The sequence below is a fragment of the Elephas maximus genome, chromosome 14 (assembly GCF_024166365.1).
Source record: "Elephas maximus indicus isolate mEleMax1 chromosome 14, mEleMax1 primary haplotype, whole genome shotgun sequence".
Classification (NCBI taxonomy): Eukaryota; Metazoa; Chordata; class Mammalia; order Proboscidea; family Elephantidae; genus Elephas; species Elephas maximus.
Window position 1 is genome coordinate 96,545,383 of NC_064832.1, and position 27,617 is coordinate 96,572,999.

Genomic DNA, 27,617 nt, shown 5'->3' on the forward strand with positions numbered 1-27,617 from the left:
GCGGGAAAACACGTCTCCGCTTCCGGGCGGGAGCGGCGCGCGCGGGCCTTTCGAGCGTGGTCCGGGCGGCCGGAAGCCATGAGCCTCTGGGTGGACAAGTACCGGCCGTGTTCCTTGGCGCGGCTGGACTATCACAAGGAGCAGGCGGCCCAGCTGCGCAACCTGGTGAGCCGCCGGCCGGAGCCCGCGTGGCCGGAGCGAGGGGCGTGGCCGGAGCCCGGTGTGTGCGCACAGCGACCCGTTTGCGGCGGGGACGCGAGGCGGCGGAGTCCCAGGCCGAGCGGGCGGGCGCTCCGTGGGCTGCCTGCGGCCCCCTGCAGACAGACGCCCCTGTCGGCGAAGCCCCCGGAGCCCGCCCGCCTCCGTGCCGCGCGCTGGGGAGCGGACGTGCGCGGGGAGGGCGCTGTCCCAGAGCCAGGCCGCACCGAGCCCGCCGCCTCCCGGCCCCTCCGGCTCGTGCAGCCCCGCAGGGCAGAGCGGGGCGGCCCTAGGGCTTCCGAGGCAGGAGGCCCGGGGGCGCGGCGGCGGGGAGCTCAGCCGCTAACCGAGGGAGGGAGAGGTCGGCAGCCGGGACCCGGCCGCCGCCCCTGGGGACTCGGGGGGCAGCTGTCCCCTGCAGGGTCGACCCCGGGGCGCACAGCAGCAACGACGAACAGCAGTCTTCACGGAAGCGGGCTGCCCCGCCCTTGTCCTGCCCGGCGCGTGGTGGGTTCCAGCTGCAGACCTTGGGGTTGGTAGCCAAGCCCTTCCACACCTCGCCCCTGTTAGGTGCCATCTAGTTGGTTCCCACTCGCAGCGACGCCACGTACAACAGAACGAACGCGGCCCGGCCCTGCACCGTCCTCGCCATCCTGCTCATGCTCAGGCCCATTGTCGCAGCCACCGTGGCAGCCGGCCTGACTTCCTCTTCTTCCCTCACCCTCTAGTTTGTCAGGCGTGCTGTGCTCCAGGGACTGGTCCCTCTTGATAACATGCCCAAAGTGTTTCAGCCCCTAGGGCTCCTTTTTGATTCCAGAATAATTTAGAACTCTTGTCTTGGGACTGTCATTGTGTAAACAAACTGATCCCATAGCTGTAGTTTCACAGAGTAGTAATTTTGCAATAATGATTACTTTAAGCGCTTTGGATTTTTTTTTTTTTTACCCATTGCTGTCCATTCCATTACAACTCGTAGTGCCTCTGTAGGGCAGAGTAGAACTGTCCCATAGGGTTTCCAAGGCTGTAATCTTTGTGGAAGCCGACTACCATGTCTTTCTCTCCTGCGGAGCAGCTGGTAGGTTTGAACCCTGGACCTTTGGATTAGAAGCTGCGTAAGCAGCCACTGCACCATCAGTGCTTTTTTATTTTTATTTGTTTTTCATGGTTCTGCGAGGGACATATCATCATCTCTGCCTTCTGGAAGGAGACCGAGTTTTAGCGAGGTTAAGTAACTTGCCCAAGATCGCACAGCTAGTAATAAATGACTGGAGTCAGTAAAGGAACCCAGACAAGTGACTTCAGAGCCTGTGTTCTCTCGGCTCCGTAAAAGATGGTGTCCTGCTCGTCACCCGTGGTGTTCAGAATGCTTGGGCCGCCTGACTTGGTGCTTTAGATACCCAGTCCACCTGTGCACTTGGAGAATCCGTGGGAAGGAAGTTAGTCCTACCAAGATTACACCTTCACTGGAGAGATGTTTTCCATTCTTTCTAAAGCAGTCACCTTCACTGGAGAGGTGTTTTCCATTCTTTCTAAAGCAGTGTAAACTTACTTTGTGTCATAATCAGCACAGGTACTCATAAGACGTGCGGCAGCTTCCTCCTGCAGGATTGGGAAACAGATGTGAATGCTGGTTTTGGCTTTTTCAGTAACTTTTTTTGACTTTTGACAGGGTACTTTGTTCATTCACCAAAGGCTTATTGTGTACCTGCTACTGGAGTTAAACCAGTGCAAGAGAGACAAAGCCTCCTGTCCTGTGGAGTTAATATTTTAGTGGGGAAAGAGTGGACCTACACAAGTAAATTTCACCATGTATTGTGTGCTGTTGAGTCAATTCTGACTCATAGCCACCCTATAGGACAGGGTACAACTGCCCCATGGGATTTTCTAGGGTGTAATCTTTATCTTGTTAATCTTTATAGGAGCAGATTCCCGGGCCTTTCTCCTTTGGAGTGGCTAGTGGGTCCGAACCCTGACCTTTTGCTTGGCATCCAAGCTCTTAACCACTGGGCCACCAGGTCTCCTTTTATGTCATGTTAGAAGACAATAAATGCTGTGGAGAAAACAGGGAAAGGGGAAAATGTGGGGCAAAGGTGTGTTTTTAAACAAGGAAAGCGTCACTGAGAAAGGGCATCTGAGCCAGGACTTGTAGTTAGTGAGAAGGTGATGAACACAGCTATCTGGGGAAGAAGTAGAACAGGTAGAGGGAACAGCAAGCCACCATTCCCTGTTCTGGCCGTGTTCTGGGGACCCTGAGAGCCATTGTGGCTGGAGGAGATCAATCCAGTGGGAAATAGGGTGGGCTGGAGGGTGCAGATCCTGTGAACTCTGGGTTTTTGGTTTGGCTTTTGCTCAGCACTGGTCTTGTGATACTGACCTTTATCAGTACTGTTCAATTGTACAGTATTTTTTAAAAATGAGAAATAACTAAAGGAATTTGGCGTTATACATGGAAGCCATTAGAAATGGGCACAGCACTGGGGGATGGAAGTTTTTTTTTTCCCCTGTAATTCTTGCTGTGGCATCTGTGCTGATTTAAGGTAAATCGGTTACAACTGCATATAAGTCTCCCTTACAGACAAGTCTCACTTTCTCACAGTAGCCTTGACTTTGGTTTTCCTAGACACGATAGATTTTATTTTCTATGGCTATTTTTTGTTGTTTAGAATGTGGAAAATATATTGTAGTCAACAACTGAATAATTTGCTTTTAAAAGTGTTCACCTGTTTCCTGTGGGCTCCACAACTTAATAGAACTGGTGCATAATTGAAGTAGAACCTTTGTTCTCCATCAGAGCAAGCTTAAGGAGAGGAGGCAGGTGTCTGGCGCAGCTCTTTGTTGAGCGTTACAGTGCTGAACTGTCCTCTCCTCTGAGCCTTTCACTTTACCCCAGATGTTGGTGAGTTTGCAGGATAGGGTAACACCTGTGAAAGCCGGAACCTGTGCCAGGCAGAAACCTGTCAGAGAGGAAAGAACAAGTATTTTCCACTAAAAGGAGCTATGGAAAAGTGGTGACTGCACCCTGTCAAAGGCGAAAGACTTTTGAGACCCAGAAAAACAAGGCAGTCCCATCTCGGCTCTCACAGGTTTCACTGTATTAAAATTGACTGCCATTAAGCAGCCCTGTTAAGGCACTTACTTCATTTTGTCTGTACTGGTTGTTTACAAAATGCTTGCCCCTGTGAGATCTCATGCACTCGAGGGTGGGTAAGGTCTGCGTCCTGGTCATCCTCGCATCTCTCGTAGCACAGCTTCCCTAGCCTGGAGCCAGTCCTGAACTGCCTTGTCACAGACACTCCTGATTCTGTGCCCTGTCCCCCTGCCTTCAACTCCGAAGTTCACACAGACTGACTTCCAGGTTCCCTCTCTGTACTTTGCGCAAGGGCTTTCTCTAGCTGACCCCCCTGAGCAGACTTGAAATGCCTGGAAATGAATGCCTTCCCCTTTTTCCAACCCTCCCCAAGCAGAACTCAACAAAGGGCCCACGGGAGACAGCCCGTCATAGGCCAGCTCCTAGTCCTTGGTGGGATAACACTGACTCCTGGAGGTCCCCCCCAGGATTGAGCCCCAGGTGCTCAGAGTGGCACCTTGCTTACTAATACTTTTACTGGCTGCTCTCCTTTTTTTGCTCCCCACTTTCGTAGCAAAGTTTTTCCTTCACCTCCCCAGCAAACCAGATGCACTCATTTCTTGTCACAGGGACTGTGTTTAGGAGCCTATTATGGATAGAATGGGTCCCCCAAAAATATGTGTTGTAAATCCTAACCTCTATATCTGTGGTTGACAGGAGCCATCGTGGCGCAGTAGTTAAGAGCTTGGCTGCTGCAAACCAAAAGGTTGGTGGTTTGAATCCACCAGCCTCTCCTCGGAAACCCTATGGGGCAGTTCTGCTCTGTCCTGTAGGGTCCCTATGAGTCAGGATTGTCTTGACAATGGATCTGGTTTCGGTTTATACCTGTGGTTATGCTAATGAGGCAGGATTAGTGTAGAGTGTACCTTGAGTCAATCCCTTTTGAGATGTGAAAGATTGAAAGAGCCAGTAGAGAGAGGGATGGGGTAAGAGAGATGCCAAGACACATGGAAATCTCCAAAGAACCAGGAAGCAGAAACTGAAGAGACGAGGACCTTCCCTCAGAGCCTACACAGAGAGAAAGCCTTCCCCTGGAGCCAGCACCCTGGATTTGACTTCTAGCCTCCTGAACTGAGAAAATAAATTTCTGTTTGTTAAAGCTCCCCACGTGTGGTATTTCTGTTACAGTGGCACTAGATAACTGAGACAGCCCAAACTGAGACAGGCAGCGTTCTCAGAGTCACGGAATCATCAGCCCATGAATGAGGTCTGGTAATCAATCTTTAATTTCAAAAGATTCTCCTGGAGAGCCTGACAGCCAGGTTTGGGAGTTGCCGCTTCAAGCGTAGGGTATTGAAGGAGCCCTGTTGACGCAGTAGTTAAGTGCACAATAGTTAAGTGCTGGGCTGCTAACTGAAAGGTCAGTGGTTTGAACGTACCCAGTGGCTCTGTGGGAGAAAGACCTGGTGGGTGATCTGTTCCCATAAAGATTACAGCCTAGAAAACCCCGGGGGGCAGTTCTGCTCTGTGACGTGGAGTGGCTGTGAGTCAGAATCAGTTCCCCGGCACACTGCAACAGGAAAAAATGCTTTGTTTTTTTCTTTGCAGGTACAGTGTGGTGACTTTCCTCACCTGTTAGTCTATGGACCATCAGGTGCTGGGAAAAAGACAAGAATAATGTGTATTCTGCGTGAGCTTTATGGTGTTGGAGTGGAGAAACTGAGAATGGAACATCAGACCATCACAGTACGTATTTCACCTTGAGGCTCCAAATATTTATAGTCAGGATTTCCAATCCTGGTTATGCTACCCGCCCCGCCTCCGGTCCCCATCACCACCCAGCATATAATTTAAATAAGAATTCACAGATAATCATGGTGCCCAAGGAGTGAGAGCTACTGATACATAGATCCAACTCTTAAAACCAGAAAGAGCCTTGGTGGCTCTACAGCTAAAAGTTTGGCTGCTAACTCTAAAGTCTGTGGTTTGAACCTACTGGCTGGCCATTCCTTGGGAGAAAAATGTGGCCATCTGCTCCTGTAAAGAACCAAGGGGAGTTGCTACTCTGTCACACGGGGTCGCTGTGAGTCGGAATCGACAGCACCCGACAGCAGCTGCATGTGTTATGCTGGTGAGGGGTCTTGTACAGCAGGAGGTGGGGGGGGGGAGTGTAGAAGGTGGGGCTTGTTCCAGGTCACCTGGTGAGTCAGGGCCAGAGCAGGAGCAGAGCTCAGGTCTCCGCAGTCTGCTATCCTGGGCCTTACAATGGGAATGAAAAGAAAGGGAATGCTTTTGAGGAGAATTGTAACCGTGGAATGAAGTGACCTGCCTGGGAGAGGAGGGCCGAGCTCAGAGATGGGGAGGGGCTCCTGAACTGGCCCTGGCCAGGCTCTCCATCCTCACCAGTGCTGGCATGTTTGTGCTCTTCCTGACAGGCGACGTTTGGGATCCAGCTGCAGAGTCTTCTCTCAGCCCTGTTGCCCCCATGAGAATGAACCTTCTGCTCTGCAGCCTGTCCTTTACACTGTTCATAGCACTTACTTGTTGGGAGGTGATTATATTTCTACGTGCTTTTCTTTGGCAAGAAGCTTCTTGTCTCCAAGTCTGTTGAGAACATCTCATGCTCCTTTTCATATCCCTCGTAGCCCTGGTCTGGTGTCTTGTGCACGCCGGGTACTGGAAAAATGTGTGCTGGGTGAGTGGATGGTGGTGCTACTGATGGGATCTTCAGGTGAATGAGTGGGCTTCAGGGTATTGTCGGTTAGCTTGTGTTTATGCTCATGGAGTTTGAGGTGCTGGTGGTGCGCCCTGGTGGAAATTCTTGTAAATTAAGTAGAAATAAATTAACAAGAAAGGTATGGCATCTGTAGGAAGAAACTATCATATCTTACACCCATTTCTGTCCAGCTACTTCTGACTCCTAGTGACTCTGTAGGACAGAGTAGAACCGCCCCATAGGGTTTCCAAGGTTGTAATCTTTACGGGAGCAGATAGACACATCTTTCTCCTGTGGAGTGGCTGGTAGGTTCAAACAGCTGACCTTTCAGTTAGCAGCTGAGTGCTTAACCACTGCGCCACCAGGCCTCGTATCTTAATAAAACCCAAAAAACTAAGCCTGTTGTTCTCAAGTTGGTTCCGACTCATAGTGACCCTATAGGACAGGCTAGATTTGCCCCCCCAGGGTTTCCAAGGAGTGGCTGGTGGATTTGAACTGCCGACCTTTTGGTTAGCAGCCATGAGGGCAGAAAAGACCTGAACAAATGGACAAATGCAGCGTGCTCTCGACTGGAGGTTTAATATTTAGAAATGTGTTTTCTTCCCAAGTTCCTGTATCCATCTCAGTGAAATTCTAGTTACAGTGCAAGTGGTTATTTTATTTCTATAAAATTATTTTAAAGTACTTACGAAAGAATGCATTTCTGATGCTAGCCATAGGAATAATGAAAAAGAAGTGGGACTTGCATTGTTTTTTGCTGTCAGAGTTCATTTCGACTCACAGCTGCTCCGTGTGACAGAGTAGAACTGCTCTGTAGGGTTGTCTAGGCTATAGTTTTTATCGGAGCAGATTGCCAGGACGTCCTCACACAGAGCTGCTGGGTGAATTCGAACTGCCAGCCTTTCAGTTAGCAGCTGGGTGGTTAAGCATTATGCCATCAAGGCTTCCTCCATGAGCATGTGTTAGGAATTCACAGTTTTTCGGTACATATTTTGTTAGCTGTTCTTCCCACGTGAATGTGGTTTTAAAAAATTGAAGATTTAAACGAATCAACAAATATTCATTAAGACCCACTCTGGGTGAACCACTCCTGTGGAAGCCTGGGTGAATTACAAAGGAGGATGAGGGCTTCCCACACAGAAGCAGGCAAGGTGGGAATTCAGTGAGATATATATTAACCATGAAGATGGCAGGACCAGAGCTGCCGCAAATGAGAGTGACCATTTGTTGTTGTTAGATGCTGTCAAGCTCACTTTGACTCACTTGGGCCCCATGTGACAGAACTGCCCCATAGGGTTATCTGGGCTGTAATCTTTAAAAGAGCAGATCGCCAGGTTCTGCAGAGTCGCTGGGTGGGTTTGAACCACTAACCTTTCAATTATCAGCTGAGAACTTAACCGTATGCATTTCAGAACAATATTGGCATGAGAGCGAGACCAGTGGACCTGAATAGGACCCTGGAGATAATGACCGAGGGTCAATTTCAAATCAGTAGAAAAGGATGAACTTATTTAATAAATGTGCTGGCGTAACTAGTCATCTGTCTCGAAGAAAATAAACTTGAAGCTCTACAACGTATAGTTTGTAAATTACAGGTAAAATAAAAACATAAATGTTAAAATGAAAAAGTAGATTTCCTAGAATACAATTTCTTGGATTGTATGGACACCTTTTAGTAGACTGCATGAAAGCTGTAGAAGAAAAGAAATAGTTCCTGGGATATGTGTGAATTTCAGAAGTTTATATGACTGAAGATGACGTGTGAAAATACATAGGCAAGTGACGGATCGTCAAAGAATGTTTGAAAGAACATGCCAGTTAAAGGTTTTACAAAGTGATGATAGAAGGACAAATAACCCAGTAGAAAACTGAACAAGAAATAGTCACAGGAAAGAAATGTAAGTGGCCAGTAACTGTATGTGAAAGTGTTTGACCTTTGTGGTGGTCAGGGAGAAGCAGGGCGAGTCTGTTCTACTCATCAGCCTGCAGACATGAAAGGGCGCGGCCACACCTACTGCATTTGGGGAATGTTGGGGAGGGGACTGTGGAGAAGTAAATTGGTGGGGCTTTCTTGTCAGTCGAGAAAATCCCTGACTGGAGTCTGTTACACAGAAATGAACGCAGGGCGTGAGACATCTCTGTATCCTTATGGCATCCTTTGTTAACTGGAAATGTTTGAGGTGGCAAAAAGCAAGGAACAAACGACTAGCTTTGGACATTCACGTATATTATGAGGTGCCGTGCTGGTGGTGTAGCGGTTAAGAGCTCGGCTGCTAACCAGAAGGTCCGTAGTTCGAATCCACAGGGGCTCCTTGGAAACCCTGTGGGGCACTTCCACTCTGTGTTATAATAGGGTCACTGAGTCGGAATCGACTCGACGGCAGTGGGTTTGGATGCAACCATAATATGCTATACCGTTGTCTTCTCTGTACCATTGCCAAGATGTGTTGTTACATAGGGAAGCAGGACAGACTTGTATGATCTTCTCTCTTTTTGAATAAGAAGTGCTCACACTGTAAATACATACGCATACATATATATATGTTTCTTGGAGAAGGCTGTGAAATAGTGTACTCAGATTGTTTATGGGGATTAATCTGCTGATAATGGGGGATGGTTTGGGGAGTTCTGTATATAACTAAAAGGAATAAAACAGTAAAAACAGGATGTGTGATATGACCTAACTTATACAAAATTGTGTATGTTTATCTGCACATGAGGAAAATTATGTTAATGAAATTGAAACATTAACGGCTGTTATTTCAAGTTTTATTTTTTTGGTAAGCATGAATTGTTCACATAATAAAAGAAAAGCCAATGAAAATACAAAAAAAGAGGAAATAGCAAATTAATCAGCATTTGAAAAATCTAGCTCTTTTCTTCATGTTTTAGACTCCATCTAAAAAGAAGATCGAAATCAGCACCATTGCAAGTAATTACCACCTGGAAGTTAATCCCAGGTAAGGTGTGACCGTACTGAAATACGCGCTTTTAGGGTAACGGTTTTCAGACTTTAGAAAAAAGAAGAGTAGAACCCTTTCTTCAAAGAAATCGCATGTATGGAAGCCCAGTAAATAAAGCAGATTAAAGTGAAGCTGCTGTGGTTGAAATTGGGGTCTAGAACCTTCCTGTTTCTTTTTTTTTTTCTTTCTCTCAGACCCCTGAGTCAAATAATAATAAATTTTCTTGCTCTGCAGCACTTAGTGTCTTACACAGAGTACATTGTATAGTAAGTTTTTGTTAAATTTTACTGACACATTTAGGACTGATGAGCAAGGAGTGTCTAAAAATCTCAAATGTCTGGAGTGTATATTTCAGAAATTGAGTTTGGGTTACCACGTCTTCCTTTGACACTTCTTTGTTTCAGTTGCTTGATTAGAGGGTTTTATAATATTTTACCGCCCTATGTCTAAAGAGCCCTGGTGGCGTAGTGGTTAAGTGCTCAGCTGTGAACCAAAAGGTCAGTTCGAGCCCACCAGCTGCTCTGCAGGAGGAAGACCTGGTGATCTGCTCTTGTAAAGATGACAGCCTCGGAAACTCCGGAGCAGTTCTGCTCTGTCACTTGGGTCGCTATGAGTCGGAATCCATTTGATGACAAGGGGTAACCTTATGTGTGTGTTACCTGTCATGAGCTACTAAGATAAGGATCTTGGCGAGGTACATGGGAAACGCTTGCAAGAGCAACAGAGTGCCGAATGGTGTAGGAATGACGTGTTGCAGCAACGTTGGGTAAGGCTTCCATGGTTCTGTGGGGCAAGTCGGTGCCTTACAGAGCTCTGGGTTTGCCTCTCAAACCCAGTTAGCTTCTCCCACCCCCTTGCTGAGACCTTGAATCAGCTCGGTGCCAGTGCTGGGAGCTAATTTTCCTGGGCTTGCTCTCAGTCCTTTGCTCTGTGAGGGCTAGGGGGAGCAGTGGCAGTTGAATTTGTTTTGAAGAGTTATTTTTTTGCGTAATCATTGATAACTGAGAAATCAGCAGTAACTAGCCATTAACTCTGCATAGTGCATACAGAAGTGCCCAAAGTGTTCCCTAAACAGTTACTTAACTAGTTACTAGCTATCACTGTTTTTACGTTAAAATAAACCTGATGTAAGTGCACGTGTACTGTTTGCAGTGACGTCAGATTGTAATCGAGTATTGGAATAGTTTAGTATTTTGATGACTAAGATAGTTCACTTTTAACGTCTGATGAATATAATTCGGTGTTACCGAAATCATTAACTACCTATGATCTTTGACGTTTTTATCACAAACGCTGACTGAGATCAGGGCAGGGTGCCTCCTGAAGTTTGCACGTAGGAAGTTTCCGTTGTCTGTGCTCCACAGTGATGCTGGGAACAGCGACCGGGTGGTCATTCAGGAGATGTTGAAAACGGTGGCGCAGTCTCAGCAGCTCGAGACAAGCTCTCAGAGAGATTTTAAAGGTAGGTCCTAAAAAGAGTTCTTGTCGCGAGGCTGACGCTCGGATGGTAGCTGATGGGTGTAAGAGAAAACGTAGCGGGAAAGGCAGGCTCCAGCCACTTAGCAAAGCTGATCAGCCGCCTGCTGCTGCCAAGCGTTATGTGACGTTGCTGTTTGACTACGGAAGTGAAGAGAGGCGTCTCTGCGCTCACGGGAGTTTGTAGTCCAGTGGAAGGGGATCTGGGGGGAAGAGCCGCCTTTTCGTGCCACCCATGGGATCTTTTAGAACTGGATGACTAATGAGAATAACACCATTTAAAAGGAGAAATTGCACAATTGTGGAATAACTCTCCTTAAAACAGAGTTATGTGGTTGTTATAAAAAATGTACAGAAACCAAAAGAAAATTCGCGTTGGCCGTAATCCCGTCGTTCAGAGACACCGACTGGTGATGTTTTGGTTTTTCCCTTCCGGTACCCTTTCTGTGCGTCTGTGTGCATACTTTATTACAGGTGAGACTTTGTGATGTTAAATATGACACCTTTAATACTTTCAGTATAGTTTGCCAAATTCTTGACCTGAACGGTGCAGGTTTACACCTGCCTTAGAAGAAGTGCAGCCAGAATGCTCCTTAGAGGCAAGGTTGGCAAGGCTGCATCTTACATACTTTGGACATGTTGTCAGGAGGGATCAGTCCCTGGAGAAGGACATGATGCTTAGCAGAGTACAGGGTCAGCGGAAAAGAGGAAGACCCTCAACGAGGTGGATTGACACAGTGGCTGCAACAATGAGCTCAAGCAGAACAACAATTGTGAGGATGGCGCAGGAACGGGCAGTGTTTCATTCTGTTTTGCATGGGTCGCTATGAGTAGGAACTGACTCGACAGCACCTAACAACATCTCTCCCCTACATTATGGGTACTGCGGGTAACTCTGATCTTTGTCAGTTTGAATGGAGGAGAAGAAACTTGTTTTTCTCCAGTGAGTGCTGTATTTTTTCTTTTGTTCATTGACCATTCTTATTGTTTTGTCAGTTGTCTGTGCATATTCCCAGCCTAAGTCTTACTTTTCCTCTGTAATTTACAGTTTACACATATGTATTGTTTGCTACTGTTACTGGAGCTTTTCCTTGTATATATTTTTGTATATTTCTAACTGTTGTGTTTGTATATATGACAACTGTTGAGTCCTTGGTGGTGCAGTGATCAAGAGCTTGGCTGCTAACCAAAAGATCGGCAGTTTGAATGCACCAGCTGCTCCTTGGAAACCCCATGGGGCAGTTCTGTTCTGTAGGGTCGCTATGAGTTCGAATCGACTCAACAGCAATGAGCTTTTTTGTTTTATCGAGTCCCTGGGAGGGTGGTGCAAAGGGTCAAGTGCTTGACTACTAGCCAAAAAGATTGACAGTTTGAGCCTGCGCAGAGGCTCCTCAGAAGACAGGACTAGTGATCTACCCCTGAAAAGTCACAGCCTTGAAAACCCTATGGAGCTGCTGTTCTCTGCACACGTGGGGTCGCCATGAGCTGGAGGTGACTTGATGGCAGCAAACAACAACAATAATTTTATACCCTGTGTTATTAAATTTCCCGTATTGCCTGTAAATGAATGGTCTTTCCATTGATGAGTGTTTTCTAAGTATTTACGCATATTGTCTGTAAACAGAGATGGCCTTTCCTCTTCCTTTCCAGTTCATGTGTCTCTCTGTGCTTTCTCATGTATGCCCATGTTGGCCAGCCCCTCCAGCAGAGTATTTACTAGTAGAGATAGTGGACCCCTGCAGTGGGTTTGGAAGGAAAGCCTTAGTGTTTCCCCATTAAGCTAATTGCTGGAGTATGCATTTTATCATGGTAAGATAGTATTCATCAATTCTCGTTTTATTCCAAATTTCTAATACGAATGGTGTTGCATTTTGTCAGATGCTTCTCCTGTACCCGTGGCTGTAATCTTTCGGTTTTTCTTCTTAGCCTGATTAATATGAAGCTTTATATTACTGGATTGAACCTGCTTTACGTTTCAAGTAAATCTCACTTGGTCATGATGTCTTGAAGATTTTTAGTATGCTGCTGTTTCCTGCCTGCTGATGATTTAGTTTTGCCCCGGTTGGTCCGTAGTGCTTTTTGTTTGGTGCTGTCTTTGTCAGATTTTGGGATCAGTAGCCTAGTGAAACAAATTTGGAGAATTTCCTTTTTTTTTTTTGTCCTTGAGTAGTTTGTCATTGTCATAGTATTCCTTTGAAACCATATGAACTTGCTCTTTGTGGTGGAACCTACTGTTCACTGTTTTCTGTAGTTAAATTTTCCAAATTGACATTTTCTTTAAAATCGCCCATGTCATCTGGTTTCAATTTTTTTTTTTTTAAGTTTGGTTAGTTAAAATTTTCTCTGTTTTTGGTGTTTATTTCCATCTTGCCATTTCTTATTGTGGGAATTTATGCTTTCTCTTCTGCCTCTTTTTTTTCCAGTAGTTTGTGTTGTTGATTTTTTTTCGATGAAGTATCGTTAGGTGTTTTTTAGTTCATTACTTTTTATTTTTAATACCTTCTGCATTGTTTTGGCTCACTTTAACTCATTTGTTTTCATTTTTATTGATACGAATATTTAATGCTGTAATTTTTCATTCAAGAATGGCTTTAACTGAATCCCGTGATTCTGATAATGTCATGTTTTCAATATTATTTACAAGAAGTTCTACAGTTTAATTTTGTATTTCACTTTTCATCCAACAGTTGTTTAATGGTTTAAATATTTCAAATGAAGGCTCATCCTTGTTTTGATTTTTTTGAAAGCATTATAGTTTATTACATTATGGTGAGGATGCTTATAGTCTGTTCTTGGGATTTGAAGTTTCCTTTGTGTCTAAAATATGTTCAAATGTGGTAAATGTTTCACTTGTACTTAAAAGGAAGGCGTATTTTCTTCCCCAAATTCAGAGCTAGTACGTGTTTATAGAACTGACCTTACTAATTGTTCTGTTGAGATGCTCTGTATTTATATGCCTGTAGAGAGCACTGAGATGTCTTGAACTGAGAGAGGTCTGCTAAAGTCCCTTCTGTATGTCTCTAGTTTGTGATGCGTGAACGCAGTTGCCGCGTCACTGGCACGTAGTCATGAATGCCTGTTACGTCTTCAGTGTGAGTGGCGTCCCTCAGCTTTGTAAGGTGTCCTGTGTCCTTCTCAGTGCTGTCAGATGACAGGATTGTGTCCTCTGCTTTATTCATATTTGCAGTTGCCTGGCATGTCTTTTTGTCTGCCGTTCATTTCATTTTTAAGCTTCCTCAGTGTATTTGTTTTAGGTGTATATCTTGTTTATAGTACAGTATTGAATTTTATTTGTTAGCCCATCTGAAATTCATTTTCTTTAAATAAGGGAACATGGCCATCTATAGTATATTTGTATGTTTGACCCCAGTTCCACCATTTGGGTTTGTAGGATAACTTGAATATCTTTTGATGTGTTTTTTAATATTTAGGAAGTCTGTATTTTTGTGTTACTGGTTACATTTATACTAAAGGCAACCAGTAAAACCTCCGTTTCGTCTTAGTTCTCATGTGCTGGCATCTGTTGATTTAGTGGTCGCTCCCAGCCCTTACGTCTGTGTACCTCCAGTCTCTGGTTTTCTCAGTTTTCTTCTGTAGTGGATTCCTGAGGAAAGCATAACAGGCCCACTATTCCTTGAGTCCTTTCTGGTTTATCACAGTTTATTTAAGGCGTGTGGTTGACTGTCGTGATGTTTGGCTGGGTATAAAATGTGTGGCTCATACTTCTCTCAGCCTTCCATAATCTTCAGGCACGAAAACAATGCTGTCAGAGTCTGATGAAACTGATTTTTTTCTGTCCTTTGTAAGCGTCGTAGCCTTTGGTGTAGATGGCCAAAGTTTTGTTGTTTGTTTTTTAAAGCTCAGTAGTATTATTAAAATATGTCTTGCTATTTGGCAGGTCTGGATTGCTTTTCCGAGTTAAATGCTGTGCCCTTTCGAATTTTCTAGTTCAAAAAATTTTCTTGAGTTTTAGTTTGAGGGTATGTTTCATTCTGTTACTTTGGTTTTCTTCAGTGTCTTTCGTTATACCTATGCAGGATTTTCTTTGTTTATATTTTATATCTATCACTTTATCTCAAATATTTATCCTTTTTGTTTAATTAAAAAATTTTCCTCCTTTTCATCCTGAGACTGTTCATTGTATTTAATTCTTTTTGTGTTTTCCTTTTTTTGAAGATTTTTAGAATGATTTTTCCTTATAATTCTAATTATTTCCTGAGTTCCCTCATCTCTCTCTTCAAGTCTTTTTTCTTGTTACTTCATATCTGTTGTTCTTTCATGACTTGTATTATTTTCTTAAAAGTGTAAAGCTCATTTTGAAATATCAGTGTACAGTTTTCCGCTGCTCTGTAGGCATCTCTCTCTGGTGGGTATTCATCGTCCAGCCCAAAAACCCAAAGCCGTTGTCATCGAGTTGATTCCCACTCATAGTGACCCTGTGTGAGAGCAGCACTGCCCCCTGGGGTTTCCTCGGTTGCAGTCTTTACGGAAGCAGACTGCCAGGTCTTTCTCCTGAAGAGTAGTTGGTGGGTTCAAGCTGTTGACCTTTCAGTTAGCAGCCGAGTGCTTTGACCACTGCACCACCAGGGCTGTTCAAACCAAACCAAACCCATTGCTGTCGAGTCATTCCAACGTATCGCGGCCCTATAGGACAGAGTACAGCTGTCCCATAGGGTTTCCAAGGAGGGGCTGGTGGATTTGAACTGCCAGCCTTTTGGTTATCAGCTGAGCTCTTAATCACCATGCCACCAGGATTCCTCCATAAAGATTATAGCCTTGGAAGCCCTATGGGACAGCTCTGCTCTGTCCTATAGGGCCACTGTGAGTTACAATCAACTCAATGGCAATGAGAAATGGGTAGTGCGTCTTGGCTTGTTTGATGATAGAAATTTTGGAATCCAAATAAAATAAGTTATTGTAACCATACTTGTGACTTCAATTTGTCATTACTAAAGTGAAGAGTCTTAGACTACCCCAGGCTTAAATTCCCTGTGACGAGGAGGACAAGGAGGAGGAGCAGACAGACGCCCAGGTGAGTGTGTCTTCTTTCTCTGGCCACAGTGGTGTTGCTGACCGAGGTAGACAAGCTCACGAGAGATGCCCAGCACGCCTTGCGGAGGACCATGGAAAAGTATATGTCCACCTGCAGGCTGATCCTGTACTGCACGTCCACCTCCAAGGTGATAGCGCCCATCCGGAGTAGGTGCCTGGCCGTCCGTGTGCCTGCCCCCAGCATTGAAGATGTGAGTCCTGGGGACGTGTCAGGGAACATTCTGTTCAGAATCTGTAAAGATGTAGCGGGCATGGCAGAAGTTCAGGGTTGGCTGTGAGCCCGGAGGTGACCGGCAGTAGACGGGTGAACCAGCACATAGCCAGGGGCAGTCACCGTTGTGTCGGCTCCAGCTCCGGCGACCCCGTGTGACAGAGTAGAGCTGCCCCATAGGTTTATCTAGGCGGCAGTCCTTATGGAAGCAGATTGCCAGGTTTTTCTTCCAGGGCGTCTTCGGGTGGTTGGAACTGGCAACCTTTCTGTTAGTAGGGGAGCGCTTAACCATTTGCTCCGCCCAGGGGCTCCCATACCTGTGTGTATACAGACACACACACATACACCAGGTATATCAAATGTGTTCTTTTTTAAACCATCTTCTGCTTTAAACAAGTAGGTAATATTAACTGTTAGACTAGCTAAGGGCCAGGTATGGCGTGTCTTCTCAAGCTGATTTCATTGACTGTAGGAGGAGTCTCAGATCCCTGGGTAGTGCATGCAGTCTACATTCGGCTGCTAACCCAAAGGTTGGTGGTTTGAACCTACCCAGCTGCGCTGTGGAAGAAAGGCCTAGCAATTTGTTTCTGTAAAGATTACAGCCAAGAAAACCCTATGGGACACTTCTACCCTGTCACATGGGGCTGTTGTGAGTTGGAATTGACTCAGCGACAGGTTTTGAGGAGGAGTCTCAGGAATGGAGGAAATGGATCTCGCAGGGAGGTGTTGTGAACACCTGGTCCCCAGGTAAGGGAGCAAAGAGGCTGACAAAGCATCGGTACGTGCTTTCCTTCTTCATTGCAGCTGTCAGTGAAATACTGACTTCTCACAATGTACAGCTTCCGGACTGTTCCTAGATTTGGGAGATTTTGTGTGAAGTAGGATAATATGTGACACTGTAAAACTGCATGGTGGTAAAGTACCTCTGAGGAGCCCTGGTGGTGCAGTGGCGGAGTGCTCGGCTGCTGTCCCACAGGCTGGCAGCAGCTGTATGGGAGAGAGGAGCTTGGTGATGCAGCGGTGGAGTGCTCGGCTGCTGTCCGACAGGCTGGCGGCAGCTCTGTGGGAGAGAGGAGCCCTGGTGGTGCAGCGGTGGAGTGCTCGGCTGCTGTCCGACAGGTTGGTGGCAGCTCTGTGGGAGAAAGGCCTGGCGATCTGCTCCGGTAAAGATTACAGCCTAGAAAACTTCTGTGGGGTAGTTTTACTCTGTCACATGGGGTCATGATGAGTTGGGAACAACCCGAAAGCACCCGACAACAACAACAAAGCACCTTTATTTTAAGTTTCACTGGTAAAAATTAGGGGAATACTAGTTAAAGGATCCGTAAAGAATGTTGGCTGCAGAATTGTCTCACCTGCTGTGCTCCTGGGAAGAGTGTCCGTATTATCTCGTTCTATGTCTGCAGATCTGCCATGTGCTGTCCACTGTGTGCAGGAAGGAAGGCCTGACCCTCCCCGCACAGCTGGCACGCAGGCTGGCGGAGAAGTCCTGCCGCAACCTCCGGAAAGCCCTCCTGATGTGTGAGGCCTGCCGTGTGCAGCAGTGAGTGAGGGGCGGCTACGCGGGGGGCGGGCACATGGCACGCTGGCACCCACGGCCCTGCTCTTCCTGTCCCGCAGGTACCCTTTCACTGCAGACCAGGACATCCCCGAGTCAGACTGGGAGGTCTACCTGAGGGAGACAGCCAATGCCATCGTCAGCCAGCAGAGTCCACAAAGGTAAGCAGGGAGCAGGATGCTGAGAAAAGCTTGATTGACAAGCTAGCACAGAGACTGTGTGTTTTCCATGAGCTGTTTGATGCTAAACCTTGTGCTATTTGGAATTACAATTAAACCTAAAATCTAAATACTCAACTTTTAACGCAAAGGTAGGGTTTAATTTCAGAAATTCCATGGCTCCGAGTAGCTGATCTGTGAAGTCATATCTTTTATTCGGTTGTTGGTGTGTAAAAGCAGAGCATGTGTGTAAACGATAGTCACCTTGAGGCTTGTAGCTTTCTTTTCACCGTCACGGCCTCCTGCAGGCACAGTGAGTTGGGCTTTCTAATCTGGAAGAGAACGATATACACCTTTATAACTGATACGTCATCTGCTCCAAAGGCACCAGACTATGAGTCAGCTTTCTAGTTCTTACCCACTGGTTTTTAGCCAAGTGTCTTTGAGCAGGTAACGCCGCCGTAGATCTTTGGCGCCTGTGTTTGTGTGATGACGATACAATTGCTGTGACTCCACCAAGGATACTTGTGCCTTGAATTGTTACGAAGAGGAAAAGTGATGGTGTGATCACGTTTGAGAGCTAGAAAACCCTGTGAACGCGGTAGGAATAATACTGTGTACATACCGCTGGGGCACAGGGAGTAGTTTGTTTGCGTTTGCTGCAGAGTGGCTTCTGTTTACGTCTTTTGTAGGTAGGCTTGATTTTTGTTTGATCATGACAGCTTTGATGGAGAAAGGGAATGTGCGCTTCTCTAATGAGGAGAGGCAGCCTCAGGCCCACGGCCTGTGTGCAGCATGGAGAAGGCTCTGTGGGCTCGCTGAGGCATGGTCTCCGACCCTCGTTGCCAGTGAGAACTGAGGAGCCATCTCTAGACCCCAGAGAGGGCAGTTGGCTGTGATAGGGTTCAGAATAGACAAAGGGGATCACTAGGATTTTAGCTTCCTTGGTTTAAACGAGAAAAATGATGAGAGGAACGTGCCATGTTTAATTTTTATAAGAAATTCTTTAAAGGGATTATAAAATGTGCTCCTTGGATACTATTGCTGTTAGTAGGGGAGTCATATGTAGATGGTACTTACTGTTTAATTAAGGAGCCCTGGTGGCACAGTGGTTGAAACGATTGGTTGCTAACCAAAGGGTCAGTGGTTCAAACCCACCAGCGGCTTTGCTGGAGAAAGATATGGCGGTCTGCTTCTAAAAAGATCATAGCCTGGGAATACGGGGCAGTTCTACACTGTCCTACAGGGCTGCTATGAGTTGGAATCAGCTCAGTGGCTGTGGGTTTGGGCTTACTATTTAGAGCTTTTTTGAATTCCTATAATATATTTTAGTTGAAGGATTTAATATTTTTCAAAAAGAGCTAAACGTTTTCTGTGGTCTAATAAGAAAACAGGTCTTTTTTTTAGGAAAAAGTGTGCCCATTCCATTTTGTAAGATGTTGGTAAGCAGTGATGAAATCCCAGCCTTGAAGGACAGAAAACGTCAACTAAAGTGTGTTTTAGGAGCCATTTATAAAAACGTTAAAAATGACAGTCTTTTCTGGATACGTTTGTTTCTTGTTTTTCTTCTGTCGTTGAAGGAGAAAAATTTGTAGCATTAGAGCTGTACTACTTTTAAGGAATTTAGGTATAGATGTTACAGTATTGGACAATATCAGATGCATTTTGAAACCTTCAGTTTGTTGTCGCTTTGCATAATTCTCCCAGCTCCTGCTGCCCTCTCCTGCCGTGTCCCTCCCAGGTTCTGGCCGCCAGGTTCTGGCCACTTGTAGTAGATGAACTTCTACGAGAAGAGAAGCTGCGTTTCCTGTCTAGTCAGACTAACGTTGTGCTCTGTTTAAAAAAAAAAAAAAAAACTCAATTCCTGAAAGCTGTGGGGCTGACCTGAAATGACTAGAGGGCTTGGTGTTCTGTCACTGACCCAGCGCCTCCCAGATGCCTGGTTTGAGACCTTGGTCTTCCTGTGATATTACAGTCGTGATTCCTGTGCTCTCAGTCTTGGAGCCGTCATAGTTTCCTCATTTGAATAGCAGCTAGTTTTAGCATCAGCTCATGCAGTATCTCGTTGAACACATACAGCCGTCCTGAGAGGAAAGTGTTGATAGCATCATTGTGTAGATAAGAAAAGTGAGATTTAGAGAGATGAAGTAGCTTGTTGGGGGACATTCAGTTAGACGTGCCAGAGACGGCTATAGAGTACCCACCCACGTCTCTCTGACAGTCTGTCACTTGGAGGGAACGCTGGGCTGCTAACCAGAAGGTCAGTGTTCGAGCCCACCAGCTGTGCCTTGGGAGAAAGATGTGGCAGTCTGCTTCCGTAAAGGTTACAGCCTCGGAAACGCCAGGGGGCAGGTCTCCTGTGTCCTGCAGGGTCGCTATGAGTCAGAGTCTACTGACGGCACACAACTTGCATAGAGAGATACACAATGATACGCTTTATGTGTATTTGGGATAAATTGTCACTTATTTTCTTGATGTTTTATAACGTCATTTGTGTAGTTCCCTCCCCCCTTTTTCCTCCCCGGAAGTGTTTGGATAAGGGCCTGGGGTTAAGGGTTTAGAGGATTTAACGTAGCTGTTCACTTAGTTCCCATTCACTTAGGTGCCCTGGTGCCTGCCCAGCTCTAACCTCATGTCCCGCCCCCTTCAGGCAGGACAGCTGTTTCCCTGTGTTGCATTCTTACTCTGCAGTCTAGAGGGTGAGAGTATATTGTATTTCACACCTTTGTTTACTCTTTTTTTTTTTCTTTAATATTTTTGTTGTGACTGAGAACAAACACAGCAGAACACACACCAGCTCAATAGTTTCTACATGTGCAGTTCTTTGGCACCCATGTTCTCTTTTGTCACTCTTGGTAATTGACTGGCGACCGGTTAATCTTTTTAGGACCATTTTCTGCACGTCCTAGATGTTGTCTGTCTGGGGGGAAAATAAACATTTGAAATGTCACTAAGTATCTTAAAATCCACGGCATGAAGAAATTCAAACCCCACTGTTCATGAAGCCTTAATTTCTATGTGGTACTTTGATGGTGTTTTGATAGAATTTAACAATCCCGAATATAAACGTTGCCTCCCTTTAAAAGCATTCTGAAGACTTTTTCTAAAAAATGAGCTGAAATTCGGAGATGCTTCTCTGTATGTATGCCGAGTATAATAAGCTGCGTACGAGAACGTGCCTGCGTTTGGAGTGTTCGTTTCATTCATAAAGTAAAACAGCGCAGTAGGTACTTGGGAAAATTGCCTCTTTCATCACAAAATATCAATCATTCTGTTTCTATGTAGACTCCTGGAAGTTCGCGGAAGACTCTATGAGCTTTTAACTCACTGTATTCCTCCTGAGATAATAATGAAGGTAACAATTGCAGATTTTGACATTGAATGTGTGATTCTGGGGCTTGTGCAGCACCACGTTACGCAGTCACCTCACTCCCCCAGGTTACACTTCAAAGCAGACATTTACTGAACCTCTTCCAGGTTATCACTTCAGCAGATGTTGGCTGAGCCTCCTCTAGCTTATGACTTCAGCAGATGTTTAGTGAGCCTCCTCCAGGTTATCGCTTAAGTGGATGTTACTAAGCCTCCTCAAGCTTAACACTTAAACAGGCATTTACTAAGCCTCCTCCAGCTTACCACTTCAGCAGATGTTTACTGAGCCTCCTCTAGCTTATCATTCAGCTGATGTTGACTGAGCCTCGCCATGGGCCAGGTCCCACTAGGGTAGTGCTGAAAAAGACAGGCGAGGGGCCTATCTTCTAGTAAACAAGCAAAGAAGCAAGAGGATTTCAGAACAAGCGCTATCCAGGAAGTAACAAAACAGCAGGATAGTCTGGGAGGCCTGTGCTGATTTCGATAGGGAGGTCGTCGATGGCTTCTCTGAGGACCTTGGGTTTGCACCGAGACTTGAATATGCAAAGGAGGAAAGGAGGCAGGTGTGTAAATAGTTGGGGGCAGGTGTTTCTGACGGCCAGGCATATCAGTACATGTGGAAAGATGTCGATTAAAGAGGAGGCAGGTCCAGACTATAGGTTGTTGTAGGCACAGCTCCAGGCTTCAGGTTTGGCCAGTCTCCTTCCTCACGAGCTAGATTGATCGGTTGCAAGGTATTAGAGAAATGAGGGTTTTTTGTTTTCTGTTAAAACTGAAACATTTATTACACCAAAAAATTCAAGTGATAGTATACAAAGAGAAAATAAAGTTCTAATCCTCTATCTCTACAAGGGTTAACCACTTTTAACAGATTACTTTTGACGGGGAGTCCCTGGGTGGTGCAGACAGCTAAGTGCTCAGCTACTAACCGAAAGGTTGGTGGTTCAGGTCCACCCAGCAGTGCCTGGGAAGACATGCCTCGTAATCTGCTTGTGAAAAGTAGTCACAGTTCTACCCTTCACACGTGGGGTCACCCTGAGTTGGAATCTCCTGGATGGCAACCGGGGGTTTTGTTTTTTTTTTTTTTTTTTAACTCTTTTTACATACAAACAGGTACATATGTGTGTGTGCGCGCTGCGTGTAGCTTTACAGAACCCAGTGTTCTGCAGCCGTGTTTTCGTTTTGCCAGGCAGCATGTGCGTTCCTGCGTAGCGGTACAGAGTCCCCTGGTTCTCTTTAGTGGATGAGCGATGGAATTATTCTATCAGTATGTCCATCTGTTGAGTACGATCCCTACTGGTAGAACGTGAGGTTGGGTAGAGATTATTATTATTAATAACGCTGCAGTAAGCATCTTTTGTTCATATCCTTGCACCCTTGTGAGGTAAATATCTGGGCTGTGGTCGATAAAAAAAACTCATTGCCGTCAAGTTGATTCCGACTCAGCGACCCTATAGGGCAGAGTAGAACTGCCCCATAGAGTTTCTAAGGAGCCCCTGGTAGATTCGAACTGCTTACCTTTTGGTCGGCAGACGTAGCTCTTAATCACTGCTCCACCAGGGTTTCCATTTGGCAGATAAGCACCACATTTTCACATTCCGGAGAAGGTCTGAAGCCTCTTCCTTTTTGGTGAAGACTGCTGGTCCCCATAAAAGAATTCAGGTTCTCACGTGTTGAACAGGACTGACTTCAGTTGACCTCTTTTTTTGCATGAGTTTTACACGTCTCCGTTTTAACGGCTGGTTGTCGTTCTGCAGGGCCTCCTCTCAGAGCTCCTGCACAATTGCGATGGACAGCTGAAGGGGGAGGTGGCCCAGATGGCGGCTTTCTACGAACATCGCCTGCAGCTGGGCATCAAAGCCATTTATCACCTGGAGGCGTTTGTGGCCAAGTTCATGGCCCTGTATAAGAAATTCATGGAGGATGGCCTGGAAGGCATGATGTTCTGATGCCGTCAGAAATGCTTCCAGATGCCAGTCTCCGCGTTCACGTAGTGTGTGCCAGAGCATTGTGGGTAAAATAAAGGAACTCTGCTTGACCTGTCTTGTGTGTGTCTAATTCTTCAGTGAACTACTAATTATTGCCCTCTGAGTTAAAATAACTGCCCCTAGACCATTGAGGGAAGGAACCCTGGTGGCACAGTGATTAAGTGCTCAGCTGCTAACTGAAAGGCCGGCAGCTTGAATCCACCAACCCCTCTGCAGGAGAAAGATGTGGCAGTTTGCTTCTGTAAAGATTGCAGCCTTGGAAACCCAAAGGGGCAATTCTGCTCTGTCCTAGAGGGTTGCTATGAGTCGGAATTGACTTGACAGCAGTGGGATTTTGGAATCTTTATGGGAGCAGATCACCAGGTCTTTCTCTCGAAGAGCTGCTGGGTGAGTTTGAACCGACAGACTTTCAGTTAGCTGCCAAGTGCTTAGCCTGTGTGTATGCACCTAAAATGGCTTGGCCCCTAGCGATCCCACTGGGCTGTCGACTGCATGGGCTTGTGTTTTCTGTGTGCCATCAAGTTGATTCTGACTCATAGCGACCCCATGTGACAAACTAGGCATGCTCCATGGGGTTTCCTACGCTGTAATCTTTACGGAAGGAGATTACCAGGTCTTTCTCCTAGGAGCCACTGGGTGGGTTCCAACTATCATCCTTTCAGTTAGCAGCTGAGTGCTTAACTGTTGTGCCACCAGGGCTTTGTAGCGAGGAAATAACCAAAGCAAAAACCTGTTCCTGTTGAGCCAATTCCAACTCATAGCGGCCCCACAAGGCAGAGCAGACCTGTCCCATAGGGTTTCCAAGGTTGTAATCTTTGTAGAAGCCGACTTCCACATTTTTCTCCTGCAGAGCAGCCAGTGGGTTTGAACCCCCAACCATTTGGTTAGCAGCTGAGCATGTGAGTGCGTAACCATTGAGCCACCAGGCTCTTTAGTGGGGAAATTAAATACCAGTGGTGTGTTCCAGTGCCTCAGGAAAGATGTAGCAGAAAGCAGGCTGGGCTGTTGAAAATGGAATTTCCTGGGGCTGTGATCTTCAGGAGTACCAGCACCGTCTTAGTGCAGGGGGGTGCTGGGTGCGGGGGATTCTTCAGCTGCAACAAACTCAGCCATCGCTGAGCTCCTGGGGAGGCAGCTTCATGGCCCAGCCACCCCAGCTAAGGCCGTAAACACAGCTACTGCGCCCTGGACTTCCTGAGCGATGGTGGACACCCCCACTAAGGCTGTAAACACAGCCACTGTGCGCTGGACTTCTGAACGACGGTGGACACCCCAGCTAAGGCTGTAAACACAGCCACCGTGCTCTGGACTTCCTGAATGATGGTGGACACCCCAGCTAAGGCTGTAAACACAGCCACCGTGCTCTGGACTTCCTGAACGACGGTGGACACCCCAGCTGTGGCCGTAAACAGCCACCACGCCCTGGACTTCTGAACGACGGTGGACACCCCAGCTAAGGCCGTAAACAAAGCCACCGTGCTCTGGACTTCCTGAACGACGGTGGACACCCCAGCTGTGGCCGTAAACAGCCACCATGCCCTGGACTTCTGAACGACGGTGGACACCCCAGCTGTGGCCGTAAACAGCCACCATGCCCTGGACTTCTGAACGACGGTGGACACCCCAGCTAAGGCCGTAAACACAGCCACCGTGCTCTGGACTTCCTGAATGATGGTGGACACCCGAGCTAAGGCTGTAAACACAGCCACCATGCCCTGGACTTCTGAACGACGGTGGACACCCCAGCTAAGGCCGTAAACACAGCCACCGTGCTCTGGACTTCTGAACGACGGTGGAGGTCAGCCACCAGACAGAACCTGTCTTCAGGCCAGCATTCAGGGACCTTAAGCCCACAGCTCAACAGACAATGGAATTAAGAGGTTTTAGATATACTGGGGGAGCCTTGGGTGGTGCAAATGGTTTGCACTCAGCTGCTAAGTGAAAGGTCAGTAATTTGAACCCACCGAGCAGTGCTGCACAAGAAAGACCTGGCAGCCTGCTTCCATAAAGATGACAGCCAAGAAAACCCCGTGGAGGACATCTACTCTGTCACATGGGGCCCCCATGAATCATAACAGCCAGGGGTTTGGTTTTCGAGGTTGAATGTGGATGCGAGGTATCTGAAGTGAGCCCTTGTGATGGAATTGCCCCTGTTGCAAACATCAGTGTTTCTAAGGAGGTGGGAATGCCTCAAATGACACTTGGAATGAGCACTCAGGAAGCACAGATGGGTTTTTTCCTTAAGAAATGTTAAATGGATAATATTCAAATAACTTGCTGGGAGAGTTTTCCCAGTGGGGCTTACGCAAACACAGCGTGGGAGCCAGACAGCTTGTCTTGACTGACGGACATCTGGCTGAGACTGAATCCATGAATGGTTTCTTTGCCCTCAGACTTCTGAGGTTTCTGGGACGATCTGGTGGTCGTTATTCTGGAAAAGTAATTGTACCTGAAATAACTGATGTGGAGGCAGGAGAATAGCTTTCTCAGTTTGTGGGTTGTGGCAAAGGGCTGAGATAATTGTGTGTCCTCTGAACTCTTTGGGTTCTTTAAAAGTGAGGCTCCCGAGAGAGTTCACATTGAGCTACTATGACTTCTGAGGTGCTGGGCGCTCCACACTGTTCAGAGATAGAGGCTGCTGCAGTTATGACAGTTGTGGTATGAACAATTACGTGCTTGACTGCTAACTGAAAGGTTGGTGGTTCGAACCCTCCCAGCGGCTTCACAGGAGAAAGACCTGGCAATCTGCTTCCGTAAAGGTTACAGCCTTGGAAACCCGTGGTGCAGTTCTTGTCTGTCACACACGGTCACTATGAGTCGAAATCGACTGGCAACGGGTTACAAACTTGACTGTGAGCAGGGCTCTTCAGTCCTGAAGCATGAAGCTTGTCCTCAGGTTCCAAATGGAAGCTGCAGAGTTAGAGATCACAGTCACACGCGAGGACTGCAGCGAAAGCGAGCCTGCCCAGGATTCCCCAAGGGTCCTCCTGTACCATGCCATCAGCTGGAACGTGGTCCCACCTGGGGCTGGAGAAAAGCTGGGTGCGGGCCACACAAAGTAAAATCTTCTTCCTTCTTGAATCAGAAAAAGTGAAAACTGAATATTAGAGTAGGCAGTTAGCTGTCTGTTCCATTAGTGGGACAATGAGGCATCTGCCATTTAAGTGCAGTAAAACTACAAGGCTATCAGACAGAACAGAAAGTATGTGTCACACACACACATGGAGCCCTGGTGGCGCAGTGGGTAAGAGCTCAGCTGCTAACCGAAAGGCTGGCAGTTAAAACCTACCAGCCATTCCTTGGAAACCCTTTGGGACAGTTCTGCTCTGTCCTGTAGGGCCACTATGAGTTGGAATCCAATTGACGGGATTGGGTTTGGGTTTTCGGCATACATACACATCTTTGGTGAAAATATACACAGTCGTATGCCATTTCAGCAGTTCCTACATGTACAACTCAGTGACAGTGATGACGTTCTTCGAGTTATGCACCCATTCGCACCCTCCTGAGTTGGTCCTCCCGTTACCACCAGACCTGCCACCAAGCTTCCTGTCTGACCTGTTGAGTTGCTGTTGTCAGTTTGATTCGTAGACAGTTCTTTAAAAAAGTGGTTTTTTAACCTGCTGCATCATCCTTTCCCTGAGGCAAAGCCTGATGGCCTCTGAGTGGGAATGTCATGGAGCAAAGCAGGGTTGTGAGGAGCAGAAGCTGTGCTGTTAATAAATTAACGCAATGTATTTGTCATGTGGACAATTGATAATCTAAATGCCCTGTAATGGTAGAATGGTTAAATGTTGTTGTAATAAAGTATGTACTTGTGTACTGTTTTAAAGTATTTTTAGTATCACAAAATTTATGTTTTAACGAGTGAAGAAAACAGGCTATAAAAGTGATAATTCATGGAGATCACAACTTTATGAAAATATGCAGAGAAAAAAACAAGGCAGTCTCACTGAGTTCCAACTCCCACAGGCTTCACTTTAGGGAGCAGATCGCCAGGTCTTTCTCCCATGGAGGCACTGCTGGGTCGTTCAGAACGCCAGCCTTCGGCAAGTAGAACCTGACTCATAGGGACCCCATGTGACAGAGCAGAACTGCCCCACAGGGTTCTCTAGGCTGTAATCTCTACAGAAGCAGATCTCTAGGTCTTTCTCGCACAGAGCCACTGGGTGGGTTCAAACCACCAACCTTTCAGTTAGCAGCTGAGCACTTCAACATTGCACCACCAGGACTCCTTCTCCATTGCAGCCCTCCAGGTATCTGAGTGTGTCCTTGTGTGTTTCCTTCACTGTCCCCCCTTCAGACCGAACACCCCCAGCTGCCACACAGTCACCTGTGACTTTTCTCCAGGTCCCCGCTCTCCCGGCTGCTTGAGTCTGGAAGTGCTTTTGCTTATTCCTAAGGTTTGTTGTTGTTATTAACCATTTTTGGTGAAAATTTATATAACAAATGTAAAAAACTGTCATTCAATTTTTGCGGGTGCGGGTCATTGGCAGCGGTCACGTACTTGTCATTTGTATTACCATCCTTCTCTGTCCGCATCGTTTTACCATCGTTTCCTTAGACCCTCCACCCTTTGAAGTTCTGTGTGCTTTGGGCTTACTGATGCCTGTTTGATCTCAGATGGATAGTTCTTGAAAAGAGCTCAGTGCTCCAGGTGAACGGTCTTTATTAAACCAGGTAAGCTGTTAGTATTCTTAAGTGTCCTGAGCTCAGGACTGAAGTGACCCTGGACTCCACGAGTGTTCCAGGAAGCTTCGAGGCCAGGTGAACTTATTCTTTCCCCCTAGAGCAAAGCAAGGGGAGAAGAGAGAAAAATGAGACGTGTCATTTCCCTCTGCGGCGAGTCCCTTGTATTCCC

At 46.5% G+C, this 27,617-nt stretch overlaps 1 protein-coding gene across 2 annotated transcripts; it reads left to right on the forward strand.

The window, feature by feature from the left end:
* RFC3 (replication factor C subunit 3) lies at positions 1-27,153 on the forward strand. 2 transcript variants are annotated; one of them, XM_049853069.1, is made up of 9 exons: positions 1-165; positions 4,874-5,011; positions 8,874-8,941; positions 10,309-10,406; positions 15,482-15,663; positions 17,090-17,226; positions 17,304-17,402; positions 20,685-20,754; positions 22,526-26,522. In XM_049853069.1, exons 1-9 carry the CDS (start codon positions 79-81, stop codon positions 22,715-22,717), a joined length of 1,071 nt encoding a protein of 356 aa, XP_049709026.1. In that variant the 5' UTR covers positions 1-78; the 3' UTR covers positions 22,718-26,522. The 2 variants fall into 2 exon arrangements, with proteins under 2 accessions (XP_049709026.1, XP_049709027.1); XM_049853070.1 differs by lacking the exon at positions 1-165 and adding an exon at positions 5,701-5,816 and having other exon boundaries at positions 4,923-5,011; positions 22,526-27,153.
* Positions 27,154-27,617: the final 464 nt, after the last annotated feature.